This window comes from Macrobrachium rosenbergii, chromosome 1 (assembly GCF_040412425.1).
Source record: "Macrobrachium rosenbergii isolate ZJJX-2024 chromosome 1, ASM4041242v1, whole genome shotgun sequence".
NCBI classification, from domain to species: Eukaryota; Metazoa; Arthropoda; class Malacostraca; order Decapoda; family Palaemonidae; genus Macrobrachium; species Macrobrachium rosenbergii.
The window spans coordinates 33,120,917-33,145,880 of NC_089741.1; the positions used below are offsets into that span (position 1 = coordinate 33,120,917).

General features: G+C 39.7%; 2 protein-coding genes across 3 annotated transcripts; both read right to left on the minus strand.

The window, feature by feature from the left end:
- Positions 1-696: 696 nt before the first annotated feature.
- Positions 697-13,314, minus strand: su(sable) (suppressor of sable). The gene is given in 13 exon segments (XM_067119070.1): positions 697-3,311; positions 4,754-4,986; positions 5,987-6,351; positions 7,992-8,192; positions 9,139-9,330; positions 10,372-10,385; positions 10,387-10,489; positions 10,492-10,530; positions 10,961-11,104; positions 11,107-11,191; positions 12,385-12,401; positions 12,404-12,529; positions 13,291-13,314. Coding segments are annotated over 13 exon segments (2,916 nt in total). The 5' UTR covers positions 13,301-13,314; the 3' UTR covers positions 697-1,924.
- Positions 13,315-13,339: 25 nt separating this feature from the next.
- LOC136847288 (neurofilament light polypeptide-like) lies at positions 13,340-22,587 on the minus strand. 2 transcript variants are annotated; one of them, XM_067118863.1, is made up of 4 exons: positions 18,973-18,992; positions 16,197-16,476; positions 14,919-15,049; positions 13,340-13,451 (listed from the first exon to the last, which is right to left on the minus strand). In XM_067118863.1, the coding sequence occupies exons 1-3, from the start codon at positions 18,975-18,977 to the stop codon at positions 15,005-15,007; spliced, it is 330 nt and encodes a 109-aa protein (XP_066974964.1). In that variant the 5' UTR covers positions 18,978-18,992; the 3' UTR covers positions 13,340-13,451; positions 14,919-15,004. The 2 variants fall into 2 exon arrangements, with proteins under 2 accessions (XP_066974964.1, XP_066975048.1); XM_067118947.1 differs by lacking the exon at positions 18,973-18,992 and adding an exon at positions 22,441-22,587 and having other exon boundaries at positions 13,341-13,451.
- Positions 22,588-24,964: the final 2,377 nt, after the last annotated feature.

Consider the following 24,964-nt stretch of genomic DNA (forward strand, 5'->3'; position numbering starts at 1 on the left):
GAGGAACATCCATGAAACCTGCACCTGAAGCAATAAGGTCCGTCCAGTCCGGTGCTAGCGAAGAACTTTTTGGCCAAATCAAAGAAGGCAGAGAATGGAGAAGAGGCAGTGAGAATAGCAGTGTCTTGACCTTTGACTTCCCCCTCAAGTCATTCTCCCACTGGGCAGACAACCTGGAAACGCACATGAAACAGTTCAAGGTCAGCACACACTCCTGGTGGGCTCTACAAGCAGTACACGAAGATTGACGGCTGACAGTCGCAGGAAATGTTAATCTATCATACGCTTGATCATGCCCGGGATATCTACATTGATCACTCCTTCTAGAATAAGAACTATCTGGCACCACAGTTCTCAAGACAGTCGAAACCATATTTAACAAAAAAAGCCCAGTCATCAACTGTTCAAACCAGTGCACAGTTAAAACAATAACATCCAGAGCATCCACACATCCATGTGGTTTAAGAAATAGTTTACCATGTACTCAACCACCTTGTTGCCAAGTTTCAATGACCAGCTCAACTTGAGGCAGAGGTATGCCCATATAAAAGACAAAGGTTAGTATTCTCGTAGGAACAAATACAAGTCAACGGAGTCAGAGGTGCGAGATGTAGCTAATCAGCCCGAGCTTTACTTAGCAATCTATAGGTTAAGAACACATCTGATTTTGGCTGGTAATCAAGAATGAAACTAGAGTTAAACTTAAAGCTTATTATTTTTAATGCATACTTGCAGTAGAAAACATGAAATATTCCTTGAGCAATGAATATAAAAATAATAAGATCCATCAGCTGCTGTTTTACACCTCTTCAACATATCACACTTCTCTCATCAACAATGCATGTACCATATTACAAAAAAAAAAAAAATTGTATTATGTAACAGTACCTAAAAGTAGTAAAGTTATTTCACTCCTTAACATGTCAAGTTTAACCTTCACTATCCAATTAACTTACTTTCCATAACTTTTGTCCTTTCCATTCCACGTCACAAAGCACACTTTCTGAACACACCGCTAAATTTTCAGAGGAATTCTAAAGACCATGAATACAACACCCTTTCTACCATGATGCAAGTATGGTGCCACACCAGTTATTGCGTAAGGGAAAATATACCAAGAGTCAGAATCTTCCCTTATTATTTACAAGCTTTCACTTGGACTCGCTCCCAAAACTGTCGTAACGTAAAATTAGCATGAAGTTGTCATCATTCTAGTGGCTCTTTTTCCTTCTTTGTACTTTAACACTCTTCATCAGTGAAGGGGAGGATATGAAGAACAAAATTAAAAGTTAAGTATAGGCGTTTCTTACAAAACAAATATACAGTGTCCTATAGCTGTAACAGTGTAAGGAAGACTAAATTACATCCACATAAAAATATACAAGTCATCCTTCACATCGATAGACAGGTATGGCACTGTAACATGAGCGCATTACAATTTCCATGCAAACATTTATTCAACACAACATACATTAACCTAGACTCTTACGAATGACCAGAGAAAAAATTTTGTCCACTTAAAAAGTCTTAAAATGAATAAAATTCCTGGTCTGATCCCTGAAGAACTGTCAAATTCCAACAGACTGGTCTGTTATGTACAGAATTACATAAATCTCAACAAATCTTACATAACTTGAAATGAATCAACAAAAATCATATCCCGGATCTAATAAAACTATCTGATACAATTATGATTTAATAATAATTATGTGCAAAACTGAGTATCGGTATCTCAAGTTTTTATCAAGGAGAACAGTATACCACATGTTCATCAACCTAATTATTAGGCATATTAAAATATACATTACGTCCTGAACCTGTTGCACGGTCAGAACTCTTAACAGTAACAACTTACATTGTAAAATGCCATTTGGCTAATCACAGAGAAAAAGGTACAGGTACGATCACTTCGGTCACCAAATCACTAGGATACCGGTGGGGGAGTGTACGAATGGGGGCCATCACCCATGTCCCTATGGAAACGAGGGTCGTTCGATGGCATGGGACCACCCCAGTTTGACCCTCCTTGAGGGAACTTTCCACCTCCCATCATATCACCCTGATCTTCTGGATAATACCCACTGTTCGGGCCCATCTGCCCCATCATATAAGGAGGAGGCATTCCCGGTCCAACATTTGGTGAAGGTGGAGGAACGTTCCCCGAAAACGGCACCGGCGCTGGACCAAGCAGCCCTGGTCTACCTCTGGGGTCAACTCTCGTCAAAGGCGGACCTCCCATTGGACCAGGACCAGGCCCTGGGCCTGGTCCCATATTCTGATATTGCATTCCTCCTTCCATCATGCCCATGTTATTTCCACCGCCACCATACATCCCACCCATGCGAGGGTCTTGATTACGCATGTCATTCATCTGGTCTGCCCTTGGGTCCCGGGACTCAGTCCTGGGATCGCCCCTGCTACCAACACGAGGGTCAACGCGCACATTTGTTCTGGGATCAACGCGAGGCTCTGGGCGAGCCTCAGCTCGTGGGTCAACTCTTGGCTCCCCTCTCGGGTCTCTAGATGAAGCAACCCTGGGATCTCTTGAATCTGCTTCATTAAATCTCTGCTCATTTCTGGAGCCTTGAAAACCAGTGGGACTGAAGGGCCCATCCATTTCGTATCTGGAGGGTGCCCGGGGGCTTTTGTTTGCAGAATCTTCTGTGGAATTCCTTCGCAACATTCGCCGCAGTCTTGGGTCGTCCATTATCCTTGGATCATCTCGGTTAATTTTTAGGTGCGAGAAGTCTGGTTTGGGGATGGTTACTTTTATAAGGTGGTAATACATCGGAGAGTGAGACGACAGCGATGCAACGATTTCCTTGGCAGGAGTATGAACTGGTACTTTAAAAGGCAGGGGTGATGTACTTTCATCACTGTCTCCTAAACCCTTTAAAACATTTAGCTGCCTTAGGTCCACGTCGTAAATGGATGATTCGTTAGACATTCGCATGTCTGTATCACACCGTAAACTTTTACCACCTAAGTCCTCCCTGCGACCTTCTGCTCTCGGCAACACTCGGAGGTCAGTGTCGGACATTCTCTGTCGCTGATCCTGATCAGAGTCTTGCCTCTTGGGCGAGAGGAAGCCACCCTGCGAATCTCGAGAATCGCCGGGACGATCCAGAGGCCCTTGAGAGTCCCAGGAATTCCTTCCCCAAGAATTTGAAGGATACATGTTATCAGACCTCTGATTGGAATCTCTCGTATCACGCTGGTACCTCGAGCTGTCCCCGTTATCTCTGGATGTATCCAGATCTCTTCGAGAGGCAGGTCCTCTGGGGTCTCTGCCTGAATCTTCCATACTATTTCTGCAAGAAAAAAGAAACATTTCATGAAAGGCCCTGTTTGATTATTGCACAAGCATACCCCACTAGGTGCCAAAAGGCCCTGAATTATATCAGTCGGTATCATGCAACAATAAAATTATTAGATATATATCTGCTTATTCAATAAATTCTAGATTACTGTTACAATTATCAAGTAGTTTACCCATACCACTGCGTAAAACTTTTACTTAATTCTCAAAAGACTGGCAAGTGATTCCTCAAAAATTTAGAGACACCTATACAAGTTGTCTTCAGATGTAAAGCATGCAAAATTCAAATCTAGACATCATTTGAAGTTGAGGTCCTCTTCTCTTAGTGCTGTTATATAACTGCTATGAATTACTTTTGTAAATCTGACAAAGCTGTAATTTTGCTCTTTTGCAATATACCAGCACACTGGAGCATAATAAAAATTATTCAAAGGACCACTGGCATTTTCTGCTTCTGTGTGTTTTTACATTGTCACTTGAAAATCACAGCAACCCTTAAATGAAAAGTGCCATGACCCTCTCTCAATCACCAATGACTATGGGCTTGGGTCACAGTGAGGCTTGGGAGTTATTTCAGCTTTTTAGTTTACTGAAAAAGAAAACTATTTTGCCGCACTTTATTCTGTCCACATTTTTTTCTGTCCGCACTTTTTCTGCCTGCCTTCAGATCTTAAAAACTGCCGAAGCTAGAGGGCTGCAAACTGGTATGTAGATCATTCACCCACCAATCATCACACATAACAAACTGCAGCCCTCTAGCCTCTGTAGTTTTTATTTTATTTAAGGTTAAAGTTCGCCATAACCGTGCTTCTGGCAACAATATAGGATAGGCCACCACTGGGCTATGGTTAAAGTTTCATAGGCCATGGCTCATACAGCATTATACTAAGACCACTGAAAGAGATCTATTTTCGGTGGCCTTGATTATATGCTTTGGCAGCTGTACAGAAAACTCGATTGCGCCAAAGAAACTTCGGCACATTTTTTACTTGTTAATATTTTGTTATAGTTTATTTTCTTTGGCAGCTTTGTCTTCAGAATTTACTCACAAGAATGAAAATGTAATTCCATGAAACATATGATTTTTCAAGAACAACAAAAACAGCTTGTTTTTTCTTCAGCATGTAAGGAGATTTTTTTCAAAGTCTGTGCTGTCTTTCTGAACCAAAACTACCCACATAACCTTTAAATCAAGAGTATTTCGAAACCTACATGACCCACCAGCTATTTTTTAAAAGTGCCAAACATTTCTGCAAAATTACCAAACTTGATAATCCACCAGCTGTCTCCAAAACATCTCTGTCTTCAATTACATAACAGAGAAAAGCGCAGCCACTCGTGCAAAGTTTACGATGGCGGAGAGCCCAGCCTCTAACGCAGGGTCTGAACACATGATTTAGCAAGGACAAGAACACAAGAAAACTTTATACTCACTTTGCCGCGACTTGATTCTTGACAGCCGACAGAACGAAAGCTAAGTCGGTGATCTTGATGTTGTCGAGGTTAATGTTAGGAAATGGGTTCTTTGCTTGAGACTGCGACATAGGAGGAGTGTTGCTTCCGTCCTCCTTTTTCCCTGGAGGAGTGAATCTCCCTCCGCCCATAGGCGGTGTCCTGGATCCCGGTGGCGTTCTACTTGGCGACATGATGGTGTTGTGGCTGGGATTCTGAAATAACAAGACTTGAAATCAATCTACCAGAGTGACATGCACCTTCTATGTAGATAAGGATCAATCACAGCCAAGCAAAAGAAAAGGTGCCGAGTTTTAATCCAAGATTTACACAGCATTCTCCTAAAGAAATTTATGAAAAGAGACTGAAAGAGACCAAAAAGTCAAGCACACGGGAGAGCAAAACCCAGGGGAGGAAATGTTAAACGAACCGAGCCAAGAATAACCTGGCTTGGTGGATCATGTTATGTGGCCTTTTCAAAGGAGAACATTTTTTCTATTTTTGGGTGATATTTTTTCTCTACGAACTAACTTACTCCCAGTTCCCATTATGGCTGTCTGAAGGAATTGACAATGAAAGATTATCCCATACAAATAGAAGATATTGTACGGTACAGTGAACCCTTATTCGTATTCGCGGGGATCGTCCCACACCCCCGCGAATAGGTCAAATCCCGCTGAATGCTTAAAACCCTCTAAAAACACTTAGAACTGCCCATTTTGATAGCTTAAACCAAGAAAAACCCTGTAAAAATGCTTATACCTGAGTATTTTAATGGTTTTATCAGAAAAAGGTCATTTATTCATGAAAATTATATGAAAATACAGTAATTAGTGAATATTTCTCGGTGAAAAATACATGAGGGCGAATTTTCCGCGAACGATAGCTAGATATGTTCCACAGAGAAACCCACGAACGCGCGAGTCCGCGAACCATGAGAACGCGAATACGGGGGGTTTACTGTCCCTCAAAGTCAGTTAGAACAAAACCTTCAACTCATTCATGTCACCTCAGCTATAAAAAGAAAACACTGCAATTCACTGGATTTACATGAAAAAAAAAAAAAATAAAAAATACTGCTTAACGGAAGTATAAAAGAACAACTAAAATATCAATCAACCATATAAGAGGCTCCAATAACAGTACTGGACTTCATTTCGGGCTACAGAATCAACAAAGCGGAACAGGTAGAATACGAAACCCTGCTTCACATACCTGCCAAGAGGGTTTGCTTGGCGAGGGACCGTCCCCTTCTTCATCGCTGCTGTACCAGTTCATGTTGCTCGTGCCAGGCCCTGCGTCGTCCGGATTGTTGTCCATCACGTCGTCGTCGTCCTGGACCGAATGCTGCTGTTGTATCCGCTGGAAGAAATCCCTCTGCTTCTGCGGCATGCAAGCCATCATGCCGCCTAACTTCTTCCCCGGACTGGGGTGCTGCATGGCATTTCCCGGGCCGTGGTCTCCACCGGCGCCCATGTTGTTGCTGTTCGGGCTGGTCATCGATTCCGAGCAGCTGCTGGTGTTGGGTGTGATGGGGCTGCCTCTCACAGGTGGAACCTCCCCATTCACCATATTTTTATCTGGAAGATATTTATTTATTTATTTATTTATTAATATTATTATTATTATTATTATTATTATTATTATTATTATTATTATTATTATTATTATTATTATTATTATTGTTAAAGAGAATGGCAGCATTAGTGGAACTGACTTTATATATGGTCTTTTCAATTCTTATTACTTTCTTCTCACCAGGGCTGATATTTGCTAATAATATCAGCCCTGATGAGATGAAAATAATAAGAAGAGTTGAAAAGACCAATCATAAAATCAATTCCACTGATGCTGCCATCCTCTTTCACAAGACTTGCTTGAAAGAGGGTCTGCTCCCTTCATATATTATTATTATATTATTATATAATTATTATTCAGAAGATGAACCCTATTCATAAGGAACAAGCCCACCACAGGGACCATTGATTTGAAATTCAAGCTTCCCAAGAGTGTGGTGTTCGACAGATAGAAGTAACAGGAAGTAAAGGGATATACAGAAAGACGAGATCACTTATTAAAAAAGAAAAATTAAACTAACAAATAAATAAATAGCTGACAATGTAATTAAATTATCATCCTCAAAAGCTGCATTGCATAAAAAGCCTACTCTACGTTACTTTGAATTTACTGACATTCTCTGAATCCCCAGTACCAAGAACATTATGATCTTATCTTATAAATCTGGAATCTTAGATTTCTCCTATGTTTTTATGATATACTTGTAATATGTCAGTTTCTACTTTGTCAAGTGTTTACAGTGGGAGTATTTAAGCTTGGTTATTTGTCAAGAACAAAGTAGCATACCCATGCTTCGATTCAACACGAGTTCAGGTTCTGACATCGTCATTCTACAAATTTACGGCGCAACAATTTTTTACCGAGTTTAGTTCCACTTTAAAGTTAAGGTCCATTTAAATCCCGGGTTTTCAGTCACTGGACTGTGGAACAGTCTCCCTGAGGATGTTGTACAACTGGAACTTCAAAAGAAAGTCTCATTGTATTTTAATAATTTACTGATCTATTCTTCTGTATTTCCTATTACCTCCTGTTGCTTCTTTCACATGAAAATCATAATCCTTCGAAGCTTGAATTTCGAATCAGTGGCCTCTACGGTGGGCTTGTTCCATATGAATAGGGTTTATCTTCTGAATACTGTAAAAATAATACTAACGCAGTAATGTAACACTCACCAGGTCTGTGGAAAATCAACCTTACAAAGAATGCTTAACTTCTCAATTTCCTTATTTGTATGGATTTTTTTTTTTAATTCTTGGAATATCCAAATAAAAATTAAACTAAATATTCTCCCCAGCATTAATCTTCAAACCCATGCCTGACAGACAGGTGTGTTCTATTCTTAAACCACTTAGCCACATTCTCCAAAGAATCTCGGAAGGATTTAGCAGAAAAAAGTCGAGAATTTAGGTATTCATTTTATCGTCACTGTATTTCCATCAAACCATTTATAAAAGCACAACAGAACTGCACTTACACTGAGAAGATGAAGTTAGGTACAATATTCACTTTTACTACTGTACTATTATTCAGATGGTGTTCATTAGGAAGAGGTAAGGGGTGGTAAAGGGAAACACAGAAAAAAGAAAAATCAATGAACAGATAAAAATGTACCAAACTGCAGGGAGAATAGTATTACACTTACACTGAGATGAGCTCGGGCCCCTTTCGTCCGACTTGCCGCCCATCCAGTCGCCACCGTCGTGGCCGCCTCGATGCCGCCAGTCTTCCGGTGACCCGTGGTGAGGCTGGTTCCTCATCCCCTTGTCGTACGACTGATTCCGGAAGGCTTTGACCAAATTCTCGACGTTGCGGTCCAAGTTGACTCGGGACTCGTCGTGATGTTCTGAAAATTAATTTAGTGGAATAGAAAATAGATTTTAGGTCAATGGCCAAGCGCTGGGACTTACGAGGTCAAAAATAGATTTTAGGTCAATGGCCAAGCGCTGGGACTTACGAGGTCATTCAGCGCTGAAAGGGAAACTGACAGTAAGAGGGTCTGAAAGGTGTAACAGGAGGAAAACCTCACGGTTGCACTATGAAAAAATTGTTGAGCAAAGGCGGAAAGTCTGACGGAAGAAGGAGAATATGAACAGAGGTACCGTAAATAGGAGAAAATTGACTGAGTATCATTTACATCATGAGAAAACAGAATAGCAATATAGAGGTGTTACAACTCAAAAAATTCATCATGATATTTCTGATAATTTATTCAGTATCATCTCTGCATCATGAACACAGAACAGCAATGTAGAAGAGGTACGTCTCAAAAAGTACTATTCCTGATTACTGTGGTAAATAAATATACTAAAACCATACTGAAATTAGCAGGATTGGTTTAAATAAGCTCTATTAGTATTAATAGTAATAGTGGTGGTGGCAAAAAGTATACCACTGTTGAACGTGTTGCTCAAAGTCTCAAATTTAAAGCATAAATTATCTACAATAAAAACTTGATATCAAGTACTCCTGTAATGCATAGAGAAACACTCCTATAGCTAGCACTCCTTTTCAGAGAAAGTGGCTTCAGAAAGTTTATGGGAAGAAACTGCAATTTTCAGTAGCCAAATCAACCATGACATATCAGATTCAGGAAAAGTCAAAACTCTTAATATCTGGGAATGAAAAAGTCTCGAACTCTCAGAAGACGTGTTAAAGTTATACACAGGATAAGGCAGAGTATTTAAAAGACGTATTAGTTTTACAGCACACAGCAGAGTACTTTTTTGAGTCTAGAAACAACTACAACTTTCCTACTTGGAGGCTCCAAGTACAAAGTAAAAGTGGCTTACTCGATGGTGATATGTGGTCATGCTTTCCATACATTTTGGACATCTTATCTTCACCCATGTCACAGTGTCTTCTAGAGTCGCCCATTTTACCGTCGTGTTTCATCTTGTCCATGCTGTTTCCGCCATCCTCATCCTCCATGCTCTTAGCTCTCGCTTGCCTCTTTATAACGTTTCTTATCGCCTTATCAACATCTGGAAAAATGTAAACATTCCTGAGGAGCTACGCCTAGAAAAATCAGAGCATTCTTAAGAACAGAGTAAGATTTCAGCTTCCATCCGTGACTATCCATTGAAACATTTTCTACTAAGCAATTGAAATTTATGTGCTATTTCATGATTATATTTCTTCACAATTGCTAGTCTATGTAATGTATATAAATACAGTCAAGATATAAAGGAAAGTAAGAAATATTACACTTATTCAAACAATCTGTATCAATCAAGTACAACACTGTATAAAGCTGAATTTCTAAGATCTATATAGATGTGTAACCCAATTGTGCACAGTTCACATAAGCAGTGTTTTCAAATGTAGTGCAATTAGGTCAAAATACTATGACTATGAACAAGGATGCAGTTTCAGCTGTCTGTGTGAAATGAATGCAACAAGAAACAAACCCTTTTGGAAATGACAGAAAACTTTCAGCAGTTATATGTGATAAAACACGCATCTGTTTGATTTATTATTGCTGTAAGCAGAAAACACGAATAGAATATAGAATTTATGCCAAGGGCTAAGCGCTAGGACCTATGAAGTCATTCAGCACTGAAAGAGAAGATGACAGTAAAAGGTTCGAAAGCTGTTACAGGAGGAAAACCTTGCAGTTGCACTATGAAACAGTTGTTGGAGGGTGTGGAAAGTCAGATGGGAGAAAGAATATGAACGGAGGCACAATAAAAGGAATGACAAAGGATGTAGCTAGGAGTCGAAGGGATGCTGCAAAGACCCATAAGTAATGTCTACAGTGCACCACTTGGGGCAATGACAGACTAACCCCTGCAGGGACAGAAAACGTGAATAAAATTCAATCGTAATGTAAACATACAGTACACCACAAGGAGTAAGAGATTTTTATTTTTTCCAGTGGAAACCTGGCCTCCACGTCAACATCTCTAGCGCCTGACCTTATGGAGCAAACTCAACTTTCCTATTAACAAAAACTCAGAAGGTAAAAGCTTTCTTCTCATCAGTAATGAAGGACACAACAAGTCAGATAGAACACTTGAACTTACATTTGAATCCCCTGTCTCAAGGTCCATTATCCCGGCATGTTCTCCACATCCATGGGGTTGCCGCTCCGATGGGCTTCCGTGATGGACACGACCATATTGGCGGCCTCCTTGGTCAGGCGGGAAAGTCTCCAAGAATGTCTTTTGGCGCTAATTGATATGCTGCAAAAGACATGCTAATTTAGGACCCTTCTACAAATGCATTTTTCTCCATGAAGAGAAATCCCAATATATAAACTTCAGCTTTGTTATTTAATTACTAGTTTAGAAAACAATACAAAGATGTAAATACTGAATGGTTATACTGTACAGTACAGCATTTCCAGGAAATGTTACGAAGACATCATTTAAAAGTAGAAGCACCTCTTCTTAACATACAACTTGGGGTCCATCACCCACACTTTACACTTAACATTCAACTTAAGAGATTTATCTAAAAATGGACCACATCTGAAATGGTAACATAGCAAAAAAAAAAAATACCATAATACTGTTGTTGATAAGAAAAGGAATATGTTTAGCTGAGGTGTTCCTGTACTACAGTACGCTTCCCGTCAAAGTATTTCAAAGAAATCCTGTAACCTTGAAAAACAATACTGTACCTTTAACAAGATGCCCCTTGTGGCATCTGACATGGGCTCGTGGCTGAATTTACATTTGTCGGCAGATTTGCACTTGACTCCAGTGTGGTAGTATTTACAAGGAAAGTCTTTGTGCATGTACAAACACTTCTCTCTTTTGCACAACAGTCCATCATGTAAAACTTGCAGAGCTCCATCTTACGCTGGGGCTGGATGTCGTGAGAATACGGGCAGGCTTTTCCCTGCGAAAAGAAGGACAATTTTGCTAAGCACAGTCTGTCAAACATTCCTGCAAGAAAAATGCTTCCTGTCTGCATTAAAATAGAAAAATCTGCTGAAAATTCAAAGAACCAGCCTTTGAATTTTGTGTGAAAATGTATGACAAAGGTAGATAAACCAGCATGATCCTTAAAAGATGGTAAAATATTCATCTAAGATGCCATACTTCTTTACAAGTTGTTAAATAATTGACAGAAATTGTCAAAAAATAGTATTGCACCTAGTGTATGCACTAGTCCCTCAACCTGTCAATTACTTCAAGACTGACCTAACAAACAAAACCTGGTAAGCAACAGACTCTATAGCATAACCAGTATATTTCAATATTCGCATTAGCTCAGGCCACTGTTACTTCCATACCTTTTCCAACCTAAGCTGACCTGCACTTCACATTTACTGAAATTAAGTAATTAAGTGTTGTGTGGAAAACATATCAGTTTAATAAAGGCAGCCAAGAAAATATAACTGACTGATTGATTGAATACAAAAATTTAGCCCAAAGGTCAACCACTGGGACCTGTGAGGCCATTCAGCACTGAAACAGAAATTGACAGTAAAAGGTCTGAAAGGTGTAACAGGAGGAAAACCTCGCAGTTACACTACGAATCAATTGTTAGGAGAGGGTGGAAAGTATGATGGAAGAGGGAATATGAAAGCGGGTACAGTTAAAGGAACGAAAGAGGTTGCAGCTAGGGGCTGATGGTATGCTGCAAAGAACCTTAAGTAATCCCTACAGTGCACCGCATGAGATGCACTGATGGCACGAACCCCCTCACGGGCCAAGAAACAATCAATACAGTAAAGCACGTACTCCTACCAGGCCACCTGGATATGTACTATGTATTAGCAAGAGTAAATTTCAAATACAGTTAGTAAACTCCATGTTCTACATGACTGACTAGTTTATGGAAATTTCAGTGCTTTAGACAGTGAAAAAAAAAAAAAAAAGAGTTGGCGTAATTGGACAGCAAGACTGAAAAAAAGAATTGGAACGGAGGTAAAGTTTAAGGCTGAAAAGTGAGTGCAGTTAGGGGAAAGGGATGCTGTAAAAACCTTTAGTAATGCCTACAGTGCACAACATTAGGTGCAACGATGGAACTACCCCCTAGGGGGCATGTTGTACATGACTGACCCAACAATACTCTGCAAAACTTACTCTTTGGCAGCTTCCTGCATATAGTACATGCAAATGGCTTCGTTTTTACGGGAAGGAGATCGTGATCTCGACCTCCTGTGTCTCCTCCGTCGTCTGTGGTCCATCCGCATTTCCGAATCCGAACCAGAATCGAAGGAGTCATAATCTGTGTGGCAAGAAAAGACAATAAAATTACATACATAGACAAAATGACATCCTTAGCTCATGAAAAATTGAAAAGCAACATTAGAATGCAATAGAATACAGAATCTAGGCCACAAGTCAAGTGCTGGGACCTATACAGTCACTTGGCGCTGGAACGAAATTGACAGTAAAAAGGTTTGAAAGGCGTAACAGGAGAAAAACCTCGCAGTTGCACTATGAATCAATTGTTAGGAGAGAGTGGAAAGTAAGAACGAAGAGAATATGAATGGAGGTACAGTAAATGGAATGAGGCGCACTGATGGCATTACCCCATATGGGAGAAAAAAAGCAACATTCATTTTTTTTTACATATCGATTGCACCACAAACTTGAAGTTACACCACTTCAATTACTTCTATACAGTTGAACAGTTAATTTCTTTAATTTCATTCTGAAAGATTAGTGCTGTAGTGAAATTCATAACATATATTAAAGCATTTCGGTAAATAACTAACAACCTTTGCTGTAGTGAAATTCATAACATATATTAAAGCATTTCGGTAAATAACTAACAACCTAAAAATGCAAAATATAGACATACGATAGAACCCTTCTTTTAATTAAAAAGAATTATAGAATACTTTTAGTGGTTTTTAAATGCAAATGCAATATCGTACATCAAACTCAATTAATAAACTGTGATCCCCACGGAATTAGTTTTATTTCACACGATTTAATTTTCCTTTAAGTTGCAAAGGTATAAACCTGACACAAGCCACCCACCTCGGAACATAGGATGACCAAAGGGTCCAGGAGGGCCGTGACGTAACCATACCCGGTGGGGAGATCGACCCACGCAGATACATTTCCTGCTGGAGCATAGCGTCAAAGCCCATCTCGTCACCAAAGGCGTATGGATGAGGAACCACCTTCCTGTGGGAAAACTGGTGGGAAGGGAAACATTAAATTCTTCGCTGATTTTTTCATCGTGTGAAACGACAGTGATAGCTATTATTATTCTTATTCAGAGGACGAACCCTATTCATATGGAACAAGCCCACCACAGGGGCCACTGACTTGAACTTCAAGCATCCAAAGAATGTGGTTTCATTAGAAAGATAAAGGGAATACAGAGAGAAGAGGTCTCACTTATTAAAAAAAGAAAAACTAAATTAATAAATATATTAATAAACAGATAAAAATATAGTAAAATGAAAGGAGAATTATATAGACTTCCTTGTAATCTTTTCAATATGAAATTCAAAGGATTAAAAAGCTCGCAGCAACATGAATCTTGAAATGGAGAAACAAAATCTATACAGAGCTTTTGGGAATCTATCTGATTACCCTTTTCAACTGAAATGGGAAACTGAACAGATTCCCAAAAGCTCTCTGTATAAGAGATTTAATCTGAATATATTTATATTTGTACCTGTACATAACTGTGGATTTGTTTCTCCGTTCAAAGGATTATTACACAGCATCACCACTATTACAATATAATATAAAGAAAATGGTTTAATACATTATCCAGTACTATTATTTTCAATATTCTGAAGTACAGCCAGAACATTAAGTTCACATTCATCTCCCAAAAAAGGGGCTTGATATTATGCATAATAATCATGCTCTTTACACACTTTTATCTCTAGAAAATACAATGGCTAATTCAAATGAAACGCTGAGGATTCTGATAAACTTCTAAAAGATATCTGCATCTAAGATTTGTCATTACAGCTCTGGATGAAATCAGAAAAGTTACATAGTGGAACAAAGTCACACAAGTTATTCATCAAATACCCGCAAGTCAGACAATGCGACCAATATTTCGAAGACAAGACCAAATATTTTGAGTATGGCATTTATTTAAAATACCTTCCGGGAGTTACGCCCGTCCCTCAGTAAGTACCAGGTCATACTGGTCTGACTGGCAGTACCGAGAGAATATAGAACTTAGGCCAAAACCTAGCACTGGGACCTGTGAGGTCATTCAGCGTTGAAAGGGAAATTGATAGCAAGAAGGTTTTAAAGGTGAAACAGAAGGAAAACCTGGCAGTTGCAACATGAATCAATTGTTAGAAGAGGGTGGAAAGTATGATGGAAGAAAGAGAATATGAACACAGGTGCGGTACAAGGAATGAAAGGGGTTGCAGCTCAGGGCCGAAGGGACACCGCAAACAACCTTACGGAATGCCTACAGTGCACCGCATAAGGTGCACTGTCAGCACTAACCCCTACAGGGCTAAGGTAGGTTAGGTAGGGCAGGACACCCTACGACGGGTAAATTACAATCTTACAATCCGTAGCCTAATTACAAAACGCAAAGACCTCAGGTTAAATTTTACCAAAAAAACATTACAGTGACCTAAGTGTCAAGCCATTTGCACAGCACAGGTGCTCCAGAAATGTACCTTTGGAGGTGGAGCGGGATTTCCTCATCTTCCTCATCGCTGCTGGCGTGTTTTCTCTTTCTCTTCTTCTTCTTGCGCTTGTCTTTTCATCGCTCGTCTTCCCGGTGCTTTCTCTTTGAATCCTCCTTGCCCTGGAATACAGTATAATACTTAGTGCCTTGCTCAAAAGCATAAGTCTTCTGGTAAGAAACCACGTTACTGTACAGTATTTGCATGAACTGATTACTGCTCTTGTTAATGAACTACTGTATAAAGACAAAATACCTAATTCAAAAATCAATGATGATGCCGAATTATCTTCAAGTCAATACTATAGCTTTTTTTTTTTTTGTCCTCAAACATTTTATTTGATCCACACACACACACACACACACACACACACACACACACACACACACACACACACACACACACACACACACACACACTCTTCCTTGTCAAAACCCACACTGTTCTTCCTCTATCAATCATTATACCATGTATCTTACTTTCTAACTCATAGTCCTACTAAATAATAATAATAATAATAATAATAATAATAATAATAATAATAATAATAATGATAATAATGAACTATATTCTGCCTGTTCTACAGATACTTGGACCACTTTCCTAGAAATATCAAGAGCACTAAAAGACAAATAAAAAATTATGCAAGCAACCCACATCACACTAACCCCTTCAGTCCCTAGGTGTAAAAATGGAGATCTATTTACGTATGAGAGCAATGACAATGCAGCTCAAGTTATGAACCAGTTCATAAACTGGAACAAATAATGGGTCCCTCTTGGAGGACTCAATGATAGTCGATGACAGGGCCTCCACCATCGTCAACAAGGTTTATTTTTGGAGGACCCACCCCATACCATAGTTTACTCATTGGCACAGCCTTCTGTAAAAGACCTGCCTTGAAGAAGGATAGTTGGTTAATGCCAGTGGAGGGAAACAGAAGGAGGAAGGAAAGAAGGAATACAGAATTTAGGTGAAAGGCCAAGAGCTGGGACTTATGAGGTCATTCAGTGCTGAAAGGGAAACTGACAGTACATAAGAAGGTCTGGAAGGTGTAACAAGAGGAAACAATTGTTAGGAGAGGGTTGAGGAAACTCAGATGTGAACAGAGGTACAGTCAAAGGAACGAAAGGGGTTGCAGCTAGGGGCCGAAGGGAAGCTGCAAAGACCCTTAAAGTGATACCTACACTGCACCAAGTGAGGTGCATTGACTCCACTACCCCCCTACGGAGCAGGGGAGGGGAACCAACCGACAGAATGCTACCTTACCTCCTTCCTCTCTTTCTTCAGGGCTTCCTCATCTCTGGGCTCGGCGAGGTTCCCGTCTTTGGCGGCAGCGACCTGCGTCTTGCCCTCCGCACCGTCTGCCTTGTTGGACTCTCCATTTTTTTTCTCTTCCTTCTCTTCCTTAGCATAAGGAGGAGTCCCACCTGGTCTGGGGGACCCATCAACCTTTTCTCCTTCGTCTTCGTCCTCCAGCTCTCCTTCCTCCAGCTCCCCATCTTCTTTTTCTTCTTCTTTGATGTCCACCTGACTCTCTTCCATCTCTCTGGGGGGGGGGAAAAGATAATACTTAGAGAGAATTGAAGCACAGTAGTGGGTAGTGATTAATCAATTTGAGATACAGCAACTGCCTCAGCGTAACGGACCTCAATTTGGCAGAATTCTGTGCTTACCAGATTCTGTCCTATGGCTGTTTTTTCCTGTTACCATTTCAGATGTCATGTATTTTTGGATAAATCTCTTAAATTCAATGTTAAGGGTAAAGTACAGGTTAGCATAGGTTGCGAACTAGGTGGAATTACTGGAAATGATTCAGTTTCAGCTATAATATAGGGTCTTTGTTGCTTAGTGCACTTTTTGACTCATCTGAAGGGCCAGACCACCAAAAGTCTGTTGAGTGAGGTCCGAAAGCTAACGAAAAATGCAGAATAGTTGGGTCACCAATTTTAACGACATATGCATGTTGTGTCCGAGTAAGCAACAGCCCTATGACCCGCCACAATCAACCACTTACCAGGTACATAGTCTGTGCTATGGTCAACAGATACACAATGGCTTTTTCATGTTGGGGTGAGGTTAATAACCACTGGAATATGGATCTAGCTCTGACAATTTCCCTAATAACTAAAAATCTTGAGTTGCATTTTTCAATAGGTCTATTCGTGACACATAAACAAACAGCACTTCAAATTAAGCAGACGGAACCACTTGAGAGTGGCTGATTAGCCTTGATAACTTATCTTGACGAAAAATAGTCAAGAGGAACTCAAGGTTCTCCTGTTTTCAACAACCAAATTGTCTTTTTGTCCAAAGGCTACATTTTAAATGTTCAGTGACTAAGCAAAGGATGTATAATTTCATATACAGTTAACTCAAGCTCAGTCAAGGAAAACTTGCATATCCTGCAGTGATTAGGCTTTGAACAAATTCATCACTGTTTGAAAGACTAATACTTTGTCATAATATATATATATATATATATATATATATATATATATATATATATATATATATATATATATATACTAAATATATATATATATAATATATATATGTGTATCTAAAGACCAAATTATAGTACAGATTGAGCTCAGGATTGAGCATGCAATCTCTCTCTCTCTCTCTCTCTCTCTCTAACGACTTAGTACTGATCATGCTTTTAAAATAGACATCACAAGGAAATATAGATACACAGTCACTTAATGCTATAAATAAATAAATAAATATATATATATATATATATAGAGAGAGAGAGAGAGAGAGAGAGAGAGAGAGAGAGAGAGAGAGAGAGAGAGAGAGAGAGAGAGAGAGAAGAGTAATTACAAAAAAAAAAAAAAGCCGCCACACTCAACATTACCATTACAATCAAGATTAGCACCTGCGTAACCAACACCTGTAGTAACTGTAGGTGTAACACTTGTAACAGGTGTTACAGCACAATAATTTTAGTTATAACTTCTACTGCCGTATTATCGTCAAAATCCTAAATACCAGAGAGAGAGAGAGAGAGAGAGGAAGTACTGAGAAAAAGAGAGGAAATACTGAGAGAGAGAGAGAGAGAGAGAGAGAGAGAGAGAGAGAGAGAGAGAGAGAGAGAGAGAGACGCTATCGATAGTCTTGACGCATAAAAGGATTCAATTTAATTAAATTTTTACAGTATAATAATACAAAAATATATTTCACTATGCCCTCCTCACACAAAAACGGGCCCCTCGCGTGGGATCGATCTGCTGTTAGGGTCTCGCTTCGCGTACGCAGGAAATTCAAGTCATTAAACTGCGCTTTCTCTCACAATGTATCTATATCCCCAACGCCAAAAAGTGCGCTTTCTTGAAGCGCTTCTTGAATGCGCAGTCTCTCGCAAGAAGTGAAAATGGACTCGCAAGGTCGATAATCCCAGTCTGACTCGAAGAGCATTCACCCTTACGAACCCACAGGGTATAACCCTTCCCTAAATACGTTACGGCGGGGGTTAGAGAGAGAGAGAGAGAGAGAGAGAGAGAGAGAGAGAGAGAGGAGGAGGAGGAGGAGGAGGATTTCAATCAGAACAATTCATTCATATACTTTTAGTTCGATCAATAAATCAAATCGGTACCCCAGCAAAAAAACTAGTTTCTTTCGAAAGCAAACTATATGTAGTCTTACAGCCACAAGTTTCAACGCAGTTAATAAATAAACAAATGTGTCAAGAAACAAACAAATACGTAAAGAAACAAACAAATAAATACATAAACCAGGCCACACGGAAACCGTAAAACTGAAACCTCGGCACTTGTAAGAAACCAACCAGTGAAAACTAGTACCATTCAAGTCAATCACGTAAGATTTACGATTTAATTCTCTCTCTCTCTCTCTCTCCCTCTCTCCCTCTCTCTCTCTCTCTCTCTCTCCATGCATTCGGAACATGAAAATGAAATCACAAGAATAATTAGAAATACGTGACGGACGAAAGTCTACCAGAGTAACATTAATTGGTATGCTCTCTCTCTCTCAATGCATTAGTGGCGTCAAATTTATATCAAAAGAATACTGAAAAACTCACAGCATATCTGTAACACGACAAGAGAAAACAGAACTTTCTTAAAGAATAAAAAAAAAAAAAGAATTAACACTTGGGAAAAGGTTTACCGTCCGCGAGAATGAACAGAACAGACATGGCGGCCGGGTGTAAGACTCCCGGGCTCCCGGCGGCGGTGGGGAGGGGTACGACCGTTAAAAGAGGTACGGACCTTTGGGCTGGGGTGTGGGTAATGGGGTAGAGGGAACATCGCCTTAGAGGTCAGGGGGACAAGAAGGAAATGACACCCTTACCCAGAGGTGCCATAAGGGTCATTGTTGCCATATTGAGGTCCTGCGAGATAAGGCTTCCATGAGTTGCCATGAGTCATTGGATTGTATTGTACTCTTTACCTAACAAAGGAAGAGCGATGCGTTGTACTCTCTCTCTCTCTCTCTCTCTCTCTCTCTCTCTCTCTCTCTCTCTCTCTCTCTCATACACATTTCGGACACGCTGGTAAAGCTACTAGTTACTTGAAACAAATACAGTCGTAACTACATTACAAGCGATTTGGAAACTAAGGAAGTAACAGGGTCTTTGACAATAAATATAAAGTAAAACTTTGTTCATATATATTATACTATATATATATATATATATATATATATATATATATATATATATATATATATATATATGAGGGCAAAAGGGTTGCAGTCAAGGCCACATTCATCATGCAACTAAAGCAGGATGAGTCACCAAAGCAGTTATTACCACATCAACACAGTTACCAGACTTTCTAAAACTGACCATCTTACCAAGTCTTGCATACATTTTTTCATTTATTCAGAAGCAACCACATACGAGTATTATATATATATATATATATATATATATATATATATATATATATATATATATATATATATATATATATATATAATACATATATATGCTAAATTCTCATTCCAAATTTCCTATAGTCCAGAGCACATAGGTCTACGAGCCATTACCTTGCAAAGCAAAATTCACAGACTAGACCTATAGGCTAACAAAAATATATCAATTACCAATTTAACAAAACAAAACTTTACTCACAAAATCAGCACTTGCTCACAATTAATGAAAATAACACTTCTCAACTAACAAAAAGTTTACATTTCAAAACGGCATAAGAATTAAAAAAAAAAAAAAAATTACAAAGGTTCCTTACGGAAAAGTTCTCGAAAAAAAAGTTGCCTATGTGAAAGTTCTCGAAACTTTCTTTCCGTAACGGAATCCACGTAATTTGAAGGTGCCACAGGATTGGAAAATCAATAAATAACGAGGTAATATAAAGGTCAGAGACAAAAAATTTCCTCAAACTGAACTTCTCTTCGTAACACTATTTATCGATCGCTTCTTCTCGAGTCTATCTTTGGAAACGAGAGGAATCTTTTCTCAAATGATAATGAATTACGATTAAAATGAGAAAAAATATACTATTAATCCCTATTGCTCCGGAACTTAATGTTTATTCGTAGGTACTGAAATTTTCATGAGTAAACTTATTTCGTTATATCAATTCGCATCCCGACGGGGTGAATAGAATCCATGCTTTACGGAATTAAATTTCTCATGATGAGATAATCTCTCTCTCTCTCTCTCTCACGCACACATGTACATACATACTGTACGTACACTAAACATACACAGCCAATCGGAACTATCTCGCTCTTACCTAGTCTAATCAGCTCTATCAAGTGATATCAGATTCTCTAGACGAAATTTTACCTTAATGATAAAATTTACACTATTTTAACCCTAACGGCAACCCCGGGGGGGGGGGGAGAAGGGGAAGGGAAGGGGGTATAATCCCTGAATACCGACCATATATAAAAACACACCCATATACACCCTCGGTAGCTTAATTTAAATCCTAACGGTTCCCCACACGTACAAAAAAATGGAAAAATAATGAAACTGACACAAAAAGCACTCTAATTCTTTTACGTACTTGAATCTTGACAAGTTTTCATTTGAATACTTGGCCACGTAGTGCTTAAACACGATTAATAATAATATAATAATATAATAATAATAAATACCCACGTTAAGACATACCCAGTTACGTAACGCTTAGTGTCCACGTCAAGACAAAGAAATGTGTAAAAATAAAACTCTGGGAAAGAAGCAGCGCGCTTGAAGTCTTGTTTAAGACGAACAGGGGAATCAATAGCAAATTGAATAAAGATCTGAATGAGGAATGAAGACTGAGTGACATGCCTTTAAGACTAAAGGAGAGAAAGAGATAAGAAAAAAAAGAAGGAATCTATTTTGGGCGAATCATGGCGGGGAGGAGGATGGGACGTCCCGTGCGAGGCTAGTAGTCCTGGAGGAAGAGAAATTACGCTAACTGAGAAAGAAAAGAGATAGAGACTATCCTCATCAGGAAAGGAAGAACGGAGGAAAGAACAGGAGAGGACTAAACGATATACTATGAGGAAGAACGATTTAAAAAAAAAAAAACTGAATACACGACACAAAACAATGGCACCAACACAAAAAGCATCATTCTCCAGCACTGCGGTTTCATTGTTTTTCCCGACTTGCATCTAATGCTTTTATTATTATTATTATATTCTCTTTTTCATCTCTCTCTCTCACTCTTTCTCTCTCTCCTTCCAACAAAAGACTGGCACTCGGTGGATGTTTTTGGGGCAATTAACGAAATCGATTTTGAAGGTGACCAAAAGGGCTGGTGGGCCAACGGTAGCTTTGTAATTTCGTCCTGGGCAGGATTATTTTGGACCGCAGGTGACTCCGTTGTAAATTACACCCTCCCAACAGCATTCCGCCATTAAACCAAGCCAAGATTAAAGTGATTTCGAGACATTCAAGTCCTAAATGAACCTAAATCAGCGCAGGCCGGACTGGCAGTGGGCCCCGTCGCGAGGCTAACCAATTTTCGCGGATCAATAAATTCGCGATTTCGACGCCGCCGCCTCGGCCTCCGCACCCGTCACTATGCACCCAATTGAAATACCTCTCAAAAACGGATTCTATTAAAATCTAAGAACACAAGACGAGGGAACTACGACGCCATAAAGGCCTCCGAGACGCAAAATTTTAAGTCCACGGATACGATCTGCGTCTCTCAAGGACGCTCGCCCGACCGACCGACCGACCCGGCACCACCCCGAAAAAGTCATTTTCGGGTGCGTTCTGGGTCCTCATTTTATGTTAAAGCCCAATGTCCGTGTGGGGACGTGCTTAGCAATGCTTCCTAGAAGTCTCTTTTGACAGCTTTGTCATCCATCCTGCGCCCAGAGAACAAAATAAAAGCTGAGGTTGGGAGCCCTAACACCGACAAAGTCTCGGCAGCCATTTTTGGGAATTGTGCCGTCATCACTTTCCATTGTTTTTTGAGAATTGTTAAGCTATTTTGAGAGCCCCGGTGGGGATTTTATGTAAAAAATATGCAGAGATGCTTTCACTACTGACATGAAGTGCTGACTAAACGGAGTTATTTACCACTGATATCCACTAATGTTGTAAACGTGAATTCATCATAGGATCAACAGTGTACATGTCAACGATAGCAGTAACAGGACTGACGTGGCAACGGTCGGGCCACCGGCTAGAAACAACCTCCCGCGCGCGTTATTGGAACCCCTCCCTCCCACAAAACCCCAATCTCGCTCTCCTGCCCTTATTAGCCCACCCTAAAACACTAAATCACAACTAACTTCAATTAAAATTCACGAATTCAATCGTTATTCCCGTATCTGTCAACAACGAAAGCACCGACTCCCTTTCTGAACACTTTGCTGTCGGCGGGAAAGGAGTTCCCGTCCCCCACCACGCCTATGACGTCATCAGATCAATAATCGTTCTTGTTTCATTCTTTTCTTTTGTTGGTTTTTGTTTATTTTTTTTTATTTTGCGTTCTTTTCCCCCTTCCTTCTCCTTCGCCGTGCCGTCGCAGGCATAGACAGGACGTAGACGTATCGATATGCAACTGTGGATAACTTACATGGGGGGGATATTGACCGTGAAAGGGTTATAAATAATAACAAAAGGGCAACTGCTTAAAGCTTCGTGCATGCGAATTAGCAACGATGAATATTTCAGCGTTAAGTCTGGGGGTTATTAGGGGTTTTGCTTTCGAAATGTAGGCCAGGAGGGAGTATAAATAGCACACGTGATCACGTAGCTCAACGTCAATAACTTGAGAATGTCAATCCGTTTCCCGTCTTGTGCTTGTAACTGTGTCGGGGCGACATTCAACATGTCTACGCTGGCTTCGCTGCTTCATAAAATCACGACCACATTCGTTTTCTGACCTTTGGACGCCATAATGCCTCTTTTTCCACCTGTTTTGACAGTTATTTGGCTTCGTCCAACTGTAGCATTAACGTATACAGCGATATCAGTACGAAATGTACTCCAGGATGGGCATTATTAATGTACGAACAATGACGAACCGAGTTTTTATTTGATTTTTAATTTGCCAGTTTCTCTTGATATCTTTGTACTTGTTTTTTTCTGATTTCTTAGACTCAGTTGACATAAACTGTTATTTACTGGCCTTACGAGACTCATTGCTCATCAACAACGGATCGATTACATCATCTAAATTACGAATGTGTTTGATGTTGACAAGGGTCACGATTAAAACACACACACACGCGCACACAACTCTAATTCAGCAACTGTACGAGTTTTAGGCCTATGATCGCTAGTTACATTCACACTCACGCCTATAGCTATATTTGTCCACCGTTCACACATCTTTTATTTATGCGAGCTTCTATCTCGTTTACTTTCATCACGAATTCTGGACTTTTTTCTTTCCAATTACTACACAAATATTATTTTGTAGACAAGTAAGTCTAATTATATGAATTAAGAGGACAGCAGAAAGTAGGCCTATGCAACATTTTATCCTTTCGTAGTAGGAACTCTCTCGGATTTTATGGCATGCTGTTGTTTCCCCGTGAGTCATTATCAAATTACTTCGCTCTTTAAGAACCAAGGCACTCACTCACTCACTCCTACGACTAACGAACAAACAAACAAACCCCGTTCGTGGTTAGAATGCCATATTCTTTTCATTTTGATGATGCAATGATGACGAAGTTTTAGAGGTCGTGTTTTGCAGTACGTGTGGTTAGTTTGTGCAGTGTCTGTTAGTTCATTCCTATTTACAGACTTTCCTTCTTTCTTTCTTTGGTCGCCCTATAAAACGAGAATTACTGTAGGTGCAAATAAGGTTGAGTGCAATCTATACAGGTCTACAGATGCAAAAACAGGAGTTGCTTTTGTGCAAGTCAGGAGTGATCGTAGATCCTGCTGTCTTTATTCTGGAGAAAAGATTCTATTTTGACGTAAAGGTAATTCTTTTTTTTAATCCAAAACCCTTCTAGAAACGGTAAATTACTTTTAACCATATGTCAGGCCTGCGTTCTACAGCTCCGATTTTCTTAATATAGACCTACATAACAGGCTCTCAGCCGGACGTGTTTATGAAGTCAATGTAAAGACGTAAAACACTTACAAGAAATATATATCATGTTTACGCAGCCCCAGTAAATATTCGTGGTATGTTTATACTCTTATTCTTCGTCTCTCTCTTTCTTCGTCGTAATTCATCCAGAATAAGTTTACGGGACAACAAATTGAAAAGATTAATAAACAAAAACCTGCAAAATAGTTCCCTTCAGTATCTGGAAAGACATTGGCCAACTTATCATGCGAGTAGCATGTCAGGTCAAGTTAAAATGACCTTCCATGGGTCAATGACCGTCAATCCTCCCGAAGGGCATTGTGAGGTCACTGGGGGAGAGGATTACAGAGCAGATATCAGATGATATTTAGGCCTATGTGCACATGTGTGTATATATGCCTAAGAGTGTATGTTTCTATATAAACCAAGGTAGATATCCCTTTCTAGGAATCGTCTGCATAACAAAGTAGTGGAAAGTTTTTTAAAACTATACTGTTGGGCGTTGAAGTCCTAATATTGGCCTACGGACTTTGCCATGTCGACAGTAAC

What these genes read in the sequence shown, in the direction of transcription:
- LOC136847288 (XM_067118863.1), bottom strand. An exon ending in TGAAGAAAGAGAGGAAGGAG is followed by an intron (nt 15,050 to 16,196) that starts GTAAGGTAGCAT and finishes ACTGTATTCCAG; the next exon opens with GGCAAGGAGGATTCAAAGAG.